Consider the following 11,199-nt stretch of genomic DNA (forward strand, 5'->3'; position numbering starts at 1 on the left):
GAGGCCACTTCTGGAGTATTGTGTGTATTTCTGGTCGCTTTGTTATGGGAAGGTGGAGAGGGTTGAGAAAAGATTTACCAGGATGTTGCTGGGAATGGAAGGTTATAAAAATAGGCTGGGTTTTTTTTCATTGGAGCAGAGAAATTTGAGAGCTGACCTTTATAGAGGTTTATAAAATCATCTTTTTGCTGCGCTTTTCCAGCAACACATTTTTCAGCTCTTTACAAAATCATGATAAACACATACAAGGTGAATAACAAGGGTCTTTTCTCCAGAGTGGGGCGACATATTTTTAAAGTGAGAGAAGATTTTAAAAGGCTATATGGGGCAACTTTTTTTAACACATAGAGTAGTTCATGTGTGAAATGAACTGCCAGAGGAAGTGCTGAAAATGTGTTGCTGGAAAAGCGCAGCAGGTCAGGCAGCATCCAAGGAACAGGAGAATCGACGTTTCGGGCATAAGCCCTTCTTCAGGCATTTTCAGCTCTGATCTCCAGCATCTGCAGCCCTCACTTTCTCTGCCAGAGGAAGTGGCAGATGCAAGTGCAGATGGAGTATTTAAAAGATATTTTGATAAGTAAATGAATAGGAAAGGTTTGGAGGGATATGGGCCAAATTAAGGTAAGTAGAACTAGTTTAATTTGGGAACATGGTCGGTGTAGACTAATTGGACTGAATTGTCTGTTTCCATGCTGTAAGGTACCATGAAGATATATTCAGCACCCTCATCTAACTCGTCAGTATTTATTGAAGACATGTTTCAAACTCTGCCCCAAGTTAAAGGGAGTCTATCCATTGGCAGTCAGCTCATCATACCAAACTTTCAGCTACTTGCTTTCTTCTCCCTGACCTGCAAAAGCATTTTTCAGCCATTCTTGTTTTTTTTTAAAAAAGCTGAACTTTTAATTCACATCACTTCCATTTCATAAGGGAGTTGCTGAATGGAGCACCAGTAGTTATTGAAATAAGCACACACTGCAGTTTATGACAAGGTCAATGTTAGATATTATCAGTTGGAACAATCCTGAGAATAGGGAACAACGTTAGTGTAAGTGGTCTAGTAGATTTTGAGGGCCAGAAAATTGATCAGTGATGAAGGAAAATGTTGATAGTTCTAATTGTCATTGCCGATGTGACAATCACAACATCCACAATCGATAAAAGAAACTTATTGTGTGAAGTTAAAAGTGCAGAACTTCGGCTTATATATCATTTTAATGTATGTGATTCATTAAGAATCTTGGGAAAGCCAATATGAGATTAGCAAAGTAAGAATGCACTTCAGTAAAAATTACCTAAAGGATCAGTACTTGGACCCCAACTATTCATAATAGAACAGCACAGCACAGGAACAGACCATGATGCCATTCTAAACTAATTCCATCTGACTGAACATGGTCCATACCCCTCTATTCCCTGCCTGTCCATGTGTTTGTCTAAATGCCTCTTAAACCTTACTAAGGTATCTGCTTCTACTGCCTCCCCTGGTAGTGCATTCCAGGCACTTAACACCCTCTGTGTTTAGAAAAAAACTTTCCTTGCATATTTCCTTTAAACTCTCCCCCTCTCATTCTAAACGTATGCCTCTTTGTACTTGAAATTTCCACCCTGGGAAAATACTATCCACCCTATCCATGTCTCTCAATTTCATATACCTGTACATTTATTAGGTCACCCTCTCAGCCTTTGACATTCCAGCAAAAACAATCCAATCTCTCCTTTTAGCTAATACATTCTAAGCCAGGCAACATTCTGCTAAACCTCTTTTTCACCCTGTTAGAAGTCTCACATCCTTCCTTTCATGTGGCAACTAGAACCACGCACAAAATTCCAAATGAAACCTAACTAAAGTCTGATGCAGTTGCAACATGACTTGTCAAATTTTATACTGAGTACCCTGACCAATTAAGGCAAGCATACCTTATGCCTTCTTTACCACCTTATCCATTTGTGTTGCCAATTTCAAGGAGCTATGGAGTTGCACCCCAAGATCCTGCCATATATCAGTGCTCCCAAGGGTCCTGCCATTTACTGTATACTTTTTTCTTAGTGAGTTTTGAGAAGATTTGTAGCTCAGGTTGAGGTCCTGAATGTAGGTTTGCTTGCTGAGCTGGAAGGTTCATTTTCAGACGTTTTGTCACCATACTGGGTAACATCTTCAGTGAGCCTCCGGATGAAACATTGCTGATGATTCCTGCTTTCTATCTATATTTTGGGTTTCTTTGGGTTGGTAGTGTCATTTCCTGCAGTGATGTCATTTCCTGTGGTGATGTCATGGCCCATGGTGATGTCCTTTCCTGTTCTTTGTCTCAGGGGGTGGTAAATCGGGTCCAAGTCAATGTGTTTGTTGATAGAGTTCCAGTTGGAATGCTATGCTTCTAGGAATTCTCCAGGATACATGAACATCTACTAGCCACAAAACAACATGACCCTCTCTCACTAATATCCTTACATACAGATGAGGAAGGACACCACTTCAACTGGGACAACGCATCCATCCTAGGACAAGCCAAACAGAAACACGCACGAGAATTCCTAGATGCATGACATTCCAACCAGAACTATATCAACAAACACATTGACTTGGACCCGATTTATCACCCCCTGGGAAAAAGAACAGGAAATGACATCACTGCAGGAAATGACATCACCAACCCAAAGAAACCCAAACATATAAATAGAAAGCAAGAATCATCAGCAGTGCTTCGTCTGGAGGCTTACTGAAGCTGTTACTTAGCATGGTAACAAAACATCTGAAAATGAACCTTCCAGGTCAGCGAGCAAACCTGCATCCAGACTTGTCTCTTCGATTTGAGTTCCCAAAATATATCACCTCACACTTGTCTGTAAACTCATTTCTCCATCTAACTTTCCAACTGATCTATATCCTGCTATAAACTTTGAAACCTTCCTCAGTATCCACAGCTCCACCAATTTTTGTGTCATCTGCAAACTTACTAATCAGATCAGGCAGCCTGACTTGTGCTTTTCCAGCGCCACACGTTTTGACTCTGATCTCCAACACCTGCAATCCTCAATTTCTTTTGACTCTGATCTCCAACACCTGCAATCCTCAATTTCTCCTAAGCTTACTAATCGGACCAACTACATTTCCATCCCCAAATCATTTATATATATTACAAACACAAGATCCAGCAGTGATTCTTTTGGAACACAACTGGTCACAGACAACAACCCTCCACAAATATCATGTTTCTTCTATGACCAATATCCAAAAAAGCAGTTTTCAATGGATCCCATGTGATTTAATCTTCTGGACCAGTCTACCATGAGGGTCCTTTTTATCAAATGCTTTAGCAAAGCCCATGTAAACTACATCCACTGCCCTACCCTCATCTATCATCCCTCTGCCACTTCCTCAAAAAGTTCAATTAAATTTGTGGGTCAAGATGTCTGGAGTTTTCTGTGCAGTTTTGGTCTGTTTAGTTGAGGAAAGATGTTTTGACTATGGAGGGAGTGCAATCAAGGCTCCCTGATTCCTGGGAATGGCAGGACTGATGTATGAAGTGAGACTGGATCGATTTGGTTTATATTCACCGGAGTTTAGAAGAATATTGGGAGGAGGTGGTAAACTCATAGAATCTTATAAAATTCTAACAGGACCAGACGGATAAATGCAGGAAGGATGTTTCTGATGGCTAGGGAGTCCAGAACCAAGGGTTATAGTAAGGCTACAAGGAATGCATTTAGTCCTGAGATGAGGAGAAAGATTAGTGAATTTGTGAATTCTCTGCAAGTAGAAAGTAGCTGTGGTCAAAACATGGAATGTTTCAAGGAAGAGTTAGCTATGGTCCTGAAAGCTAAAGGAATCAAAGGGTATAGGAAGAAAGCAGGAGCAGGGTACTGAGTTGGATTATAGTAAATGGTGCAGCAGGCTTGACAAACCAAATAACCCGTCCTGCTTCCATTTTCTATATTTATATGTTAATGGTGACCATTTCAGGAATGTTCAGATTTCTACTGGGTTTCCATTCTTTTCCCACCCAATATGTTTAGCTCGCTCTCTTCCCTTACCATCTCCAGCAACATGCTTTATTCAGTAGGAGGATTGGTTGGAAGGTGCTTCATTTACATTGGTCACTGGCAAAGAGAAAGGGAGATGCTGCAGGTCATTTTTCTGATTTATGTTGGACCCTTCTGCCACTGATACCTTCCCCTGAACTCAAAAACTCGAACTGCCCTGTGGTCCAGCTACAAATCGATAATTGTTTTCCTAATCCCTTCAAAAAAAGACTGCTTTTCACTTTGAAGTATTTTTCTATCTGAATCTGTAACCAGGTCAAATTGGTTAGAATAAAAGCTAATCTGAAGACATTTTTAATAGTATGAACTTTATAAACTTGTGGTTTGAGTCCAACTACTTTGATTTGATGTCTAAAACACATTTTAAAATAATTTAAAGTAATGGCAATTTCAGTAAGAAATTGTTACTGAAAAAGTTTTGAACACATACATTCTTTGCAGTTTATTTGTTGGAAAGAAAAACAATGTAACTTTTAGATAAATTAAAGTCGATTATAACAGCTTTGCATTTTTAGATTTTGGAGGTCCTTTAGACTCAACTTATCTTTCATCTCCAAATTTCATAATACAAGTTGTTTTATCATTTGGCGCCTTGCTTGATGCAGATGTTAAACGCACAAACTTGGTTCTTTTCCGAGAAAGCTAAATGTCAGTGTAACCTGTAGTTGAGATCATCTATGTGTTTAAAATTATTGAAACTAACAATTCATGTATGAGAAACTTAACAATGTAGCCAGAGCAAGGACTGCTTTCTTTTACATTTCCTGTGTTATTGATTAGACATGGTTCAGCTTTATTCATTGCTTCTCTTTGTGCCCATTGTTCAATATAACTAGGAAAACAAAGCATTAGTCTTCACCTTGCAACTTATTTACACCCTGCAGGGCACACACTTCGTTATCACTGGTCTTTTATTTGCTTGTGAGTATAAGGTGACTGTGGAACCCATCGTTCTCCAGGGGCAGACAAGACAAGCTGTGACCTATGTTACAACTCCTCACTGCAGCAATTCAATTAAAGTCAAAGTTCTGAAACGTCTGCTTTGTGCACGTAATGGTGAGTGGGGTGAAAAGATTGTGCACCATGATAGTTGTGAGGCATTTTTTTGTCTAAATGTTTTGGTGAAATAGTTTGTTTAATCTTCATTCTTTATCCACTGCATGTAGCAGATTTCAACTTCGAGCATCAACCTTCCACTGTAAAAAATCTTAGGCGAGTTAATGTACCATTTTATGCAGAATCTAAATTCAAACTGTTACAGCAGCTTAATTCCACACATACAGTTTAAAACAGAGATACCGTGGCACACTTTCCTGTTTTTTAGCCCATTGGATAACTAGGGTGTAGCGTGGAGAGGAAAATCTATTGTGAGTATTACACAGTATTAATAACGCCAGACAGATTTTATGTCTATTTAAATTTCAACCATCCCAGGGAGAGTACATTTGCTTTCTGCGCTGCAACAAGGTGAATTAATATACTCAAGCACTGTGACAAGAAAATAACCAGGTTCTGTCTGGTTTAACCAATTCTCAAAGAACCACCTCTCTAAAGTGGAACCGATTCACAGTGTTACCAGACCCAGAGCAGAATACAATCAGTAATCTGAATCACTCCACTTTCATCTTGGTGCACACATTTTCTAATGTTGCAAATACAAAACTTGATCTGACCCATACTGTTATAGGGCAACTTAATGCTATGATTGCATGCTGACTCCTATCAAAAGTAGCCAGCTATATAAACTCTAAGGAGAGGCAAAGAGAATAGGACAAACCACAGGACAAATGGAAACATGGGAAACTACTCTTGGCCAACTTCACAACCTATCAAATTGTTACTCAGAGAATACTCTCAAGCAATGTTGGTTGTGGTCGTATCCAAATGCACGATAGGTGATTGGTAAATCAGTAAGAGGTGACGTAAGAGCTTCAAGGTGAATATATTATCACACATTTCAGCGCAAAGCGGAGCTGTTCAATACCCCAGATTATTCTTTTATTCCATTTCAAAATCAGATTCTTCCATTTGTAGAAATTTTGATTTCCTTTGTGTTTCCATTAGTAATTCACCAAATATCGGGGATAATGTCACAGTCCATATCTGATATTGAATGGAGTCAGTGTATGGGATGATTGACCAAAATCTGAAATTACTCTCATTTACTCTTCTAATAGGATCATTTGTTTCACCCAATGTTTGATTATTCATGTTAAGATTGATGATGCATTTTGTCAGTTGGAACTATTCAAACAGTTTCAATCTTTACAAGGACTCTACATTTTTGCCTACGGAGCCTTCAAGGCCTTGCCAACAAACATAAACCACATCAAAATTGTCAACCCATGTGCATTCTGTGCTGCTGATGACAGAACTCAAGATTGATAGAATTATATGCAGAGTTGTCATACTCTAAGTAAATTAATTCATTAGAGGGGAACAAGGGATAGCCCTGTCTGAATGTCATCATGTGGAGATTCAATTGAGACTGTTTATCCATAATGGCATTGTATAGGTATGTTTCTGATAAGCTTCAGTTCATTTTTATGGATTCTTATTCTTTAAATAAACATTTATTTTGGTATACTGTTGAAGATTGTGTAAGTAATGTTAAGATCAATGTAGAAAAATGTGTATAAATATTTTTACATTGAGATGAGCATGGAAGTAAATGGTACAATTCTCTTTTCTGTCTTGATACCAGGGCTTCGCCAGATGTCCAGTCAAACTTCTGAAAAGGTCATGTTGAAAGCAGAGAAACTAACTGCTGCCTTTGTTTCTGAAAATGGTTCTGTAAGTGTAGAGTTTCACTGGCAGGTTTCACAGAATCAACCTCATCAATTAATCACTGGGTACCAATTCAACTGGACAGAAATTTCCACTGTTAACAGACCGGTTGTCATACCAGACGTGGTAACTTTCCAAACTCAAGTGTTGCCACCAGTAAGTTAAGAAAATCATGCTGTGTTCATGTAAATTGTGATGGAGGGAAAAAATGCGTTCAACTTCTGTATCTACTTGTGGTACAAGTTGTTTATCAATAATAGATTTTATTTTCCAAAATGTTGCTTATGGCATACAGGTAAACACTTCAAAAATGGTCTTACCCCCAAAGTCAATGTGAATTGAGAGAGCATGCAGCCAAAGATATCAGCCCAAGACTCAGTCAAACATGTGCCTTATTCATTATTCTCTGGGAGCTGTGAACACCCATTGGACATCCATTACATTAACTCCAATTCATCTGGCAATGAAACAGTTCTGGGCCATATGCAAGCCCTGGTGGAGTGGGGTGAGATGGGGTAAGCTAGGGTCAGGGTTTTTGGTGTGGAGCAGGCATAGCAACGCTTTTCCTAGATCTGCATTAAAGTAGGTAAAATCCAAATCAAATAGTTTGGTTCCCTTTCCTGTGCTGGCCTCCAGCAGTCTTTTAAGAACTGGCATTACAGCCACTATAAGATCAAAGTAACTGAGCAGAGATCACACATTTCTGCTGAACTTTCTAATTTGGTCCTAAAACTGTAAAAATTCACAAATTTAATACCAGTTTCTAGTGTGGCAGTTAGATTATCTATGGGATTTGCTTTGACAACAAATTCCAACATCTTACTTTATTATATCTAACATTCTTAACGATTCATTCAGTGAACCTTGACCCCATTGTAAAAAGAAAACCATGGAAAGTATACCGAATAATCATCCAGGTAATTGCAGTTGTGAAACTATAGCTATGAAAGAATTTTAAATTCTAGGTTTATTTCCACTGAACAAGGATAACTAGGAGGGTTCTTGTTTAAATTATAACAGTCTTAATAGAATGAATAAGGAAAGATTAATTTCTCTGGTTAGGAAGGCAGTGACGAAAAGGTCATTAATTTAATGTTGTCAGAGAATGAGGAGAGTAGTTGGGATAAATGTCCTTACACAGAGAATCTTCAGGGCAGGGGTTGCATTGCAACGTGCAATGGTTTAAGCATAGATTGCTGCTTCTTTAAAAGAAAATTTGAGGCAGCTCAAAGTTAGGCCAAATTTGGAATAGTGAGTTCAATTCTGGCTTCCCTGTGATAAGAAAAATGTTGTGAAACATGAAAGGGTTCAGAAAAGATTTACAAGGAAGTTGCCATGGTTGGAGCTAGATAGAGAAAGGCTGGATAGATCTGGGGCTATTTCCTTGCAGCTGAGGGATGATCTTATAGAGGTTTATAAAATCATGAAGGGCATGGATAGGGTGAATAGCCAAGTATTTTTAACAAGGTAAGGGAGTCCAAAACTAGAGGGCACAGGTTTAAAGTAACTTTTTGCTGATCACCAGAACACTTTCTAAATGTGGATGAACCAAAATTCCACAGTCCTTCCAGAAGAGTTTCTGGAGCAGATGTTAGTATAAATCACATTTCCTGCAAGTTGGGTGCCAATCTGTTTCTCAGCTGAACAAATACCCTGTGGTGAGTGTCGTTGAATGCACGGAATGGACCTGCACAGCCCAACTTTGTAAATTATGCTCCAAATCAACCAATCAAGGCTATTTGATGTCACAGTCTGGCTAGTTGGAAAGATTCTGGCACACATGCCACAACCATGCAGGTGCCTTTCCCAGAATGGGTGTTATGCAAACTCACTAAAAGTGAGACTATATACCCCACTTAGAAAGCCTTCAACTTGCATAGTGTTGGTTCCAATGGCTCTACAGATCCAAACTGCCTGTCCATTGGTGTGATTTGTAAATAGCCCTTAAGGCTGATACCTCTCTACCTGCATCACAAACAGAAGCAGTGGTTATCTTAATTTGGTAATGAGGCATTAAAGAAGTGCAATTGCATTAAAATCACATTAACCTGTGCCCACGAATTTCTGTTAAGTGAAGCTTTACCACAGCTGAAGAAGGCCCCATGTATTCCAATTTGCCTAAAACACACACTACATTAAAAAAAATGCAGTTTTTATCTGACAAAACGTCTTTACTTTTAAACATGAAAGAGCAATCTGGTTTGGTGCATATTCATTCAGAATGTGGGCAAGATCATTTTGCAGCCATTGCTGCAGGTTTGTCTGTGATTTGTTTATGTTCTAGTGTAAACTAAGTCATCTCCGTTTGATTGGTGTGATCACATGCCAGGCAAGTACAAGATTGCCTAATCCAGAGTTACCATTAGGAACTTTAGTTTATCACATGCATTTTTCTTCCGCATTTCCTGTTATGCCAGCAGAAGTGGTTGACAAATTTGCCATAACCAGTGTTTCAGATTATCTGAATTTGATTCATTACATTTTCACTGTATTGCCCAATTGATTCTTATCAATATACAGTAAATCCAGCCAGAATCAAAGTAAAGCAGAGACTGATTCAATGAGTTTACAATGCTGGAACATTCTTAATTAACTTGCGTCTGTACTCAGGTTTTCTGTTGTAATAGCAAGCTCTAGTGTTGGAAATATGTACTACAAAAGACTTTTAACACATCAGGAAGAAAGATGGAATCACACTCAAGTCATGAAAGTTTTATGTGTAAACCAGTTGATCCATTTGGCTTGATTACAGATTATTCCTCTTCTGATACCTATGCAATTGCTCAGTTGTGATCTAATCTTGTATAATTACAGGATCAGCCCTTTATTACGATCCTCAATCTTAAGCCTCTGACAACTTATCTGATTCAAGTTCAAGTACTGTCTACAACAGGCAAAGGCCCAGCAACTGTCAAAACATTTCAGACTCCACAGGTTTATATTACAGTCTCATAAAGGTTTGTCATATCATTCCAATCAATTCAGTATGTTGTATTCTTGTAATGAACATCATCAAGTGTCACAGATATTGTGCTGCCAAAATCATCTGTTTCCATATTTTCTCAAAGATGTGTGGAAATACTTCATTTCAGGGGTTGTTGGTCATCTTGTGTATATAACTCAGCCTGAAAACATTGTCCAGCCACTTCGCTCCTCTTAATGTCTTTGAAAATTTATTTAGTTTTACCTGAACTGATCAAAGGCTTTCTGTGCAGTTTCGTTGTGGGGATTGATGTTTGACAGTCAATTCCTGTTTTGTTTCATTGCAGCAGCAAGTATAACTCAACATGCTACTTTTATATGCTGAGTTTACTTTATTTTTGAACTACTGCAGGTGCTAACTAGAACAATCAGTCGAATCTGGTGTCAAGATGGTCACAGCGAGAATGGAATTTAAACAAATCTTGGAATTATCATCACAGTAACCAAAGCTGTTCATGTTCTAACAACTGGGCTATTTATATGACGACTTGGAAGATTGAGCTTTCTGGATTTCCTGCCTCTGCCAGTTTGATTTGTCTTTATGTTATTGAAATGCATAATTGTTTCATATTTTACTAGTTCTTCAATACAATCTTACATTTATAGTTAAATCTTCAGAAATTCCTGGATTCTTATAATTGAGGAAACAGGCTTGTGGCAATCTTGCTTTCCTTAACATTGAAAACAATCTAAAGACAAGCAGAAAACTACTAATTGCAATCTGCGCTAAAAAAGAATTCAATATGATTTATGGAAACACACTTCATGGCATGAGTAAAAAATTGATAAATGTCCAAACCAAAGGAAAATTCAGTCTCAAAGACTAGTAGTTGTGGTTACAGAAGAGCAGATGTCATAGGTAAGGCTTACAAGTGACGATAATAAATATTTGGAAATTCTTTTACATCCTCTTTTCTGTTAACTAATATCGATCATAAGCCTGTTTTCCTTTTGCATTATGTCACACTCTCCCTCCCTTAGGAAATGAAATCAATTGAGTAATTAAGCACAGGAAGGCACTGGGAGGGGAAATTGCAATTTCTGTCTGAATTTCAATAAAACATATTACATATTAATCCAACATTATATTATACACTGACTAGTTGTAGTTTGTATGTGACATTTCCATTACCACAGCAGAACTGGAATCATAATATTCTACAGGTATTTGATTATCCATCCATACTTTGTTTAGTGTGTTTTAGTCACATTTATAGAGGAAAACAAATGATCAGAAACTTGTAACATCAATAACGCACTAAGAATTATTATTACATATTTTGTCTGTGTACAAGTTGGAACCTTTTTTTGAAAGGAATTACAACACCAGATTCAATTCAGCTTGCGTTGAACCTCACTTCAAGAGCATGTTGGAAAATCAGTGTT

At 38.1% G+C, this 11,199-nt stretch overlaps 1 protein-coding gene across 1 annotated transcript in view; it reads left to right on the forward strand.

The window, feature by feature from the left end:
- Nucleotides 1-10,894, forward strand: part of anos1b (anosmin 1b) — a 152,428-nt gene extending 141,534 nt beyond the window's left edge. Inside the window, exons 11-14 of the mRNA XM_043702467.1 lie at nt 4,929-5,100; nt 6,749-6,987; nt 9,646-9,788; nt 10,166-10,894. Coding sequence (XP_043558402.1) covers nt 4,929-5,100; nt 6,749-6,987; nt 9,646-9,786 — 552 coding nt within the window. The 3' untranslated portion in view covers nt 9,787-9,788; nt 10,166-10,894. The remainder of the gene's footprint in view (nt 1-4,928; nt 5,101-6,748; nt 6,988-9,645; nt 9,789-10,165) is intronic.
- The last annotated feature ends 305 nt before the right edge of the window (nt 10,895-11,199 follow it).

The sequence above is a fragment of the Chiloscyllium plagiosum genome, chromosome 13 (assembly GCF_004010195.1).
Source record: "Chiloscyllium plagiosum isolate BGI_BamShark_2017 chromosome 13, ASM401019v2, whole genome shotgun sequence".
NCBI lineage: Eukaryota > Metazoa > Chordata > Chondrichthyes > Orectolobiformes > Hemiscylliidae > Chiloscyllium > Chiloscyllium plagiosum.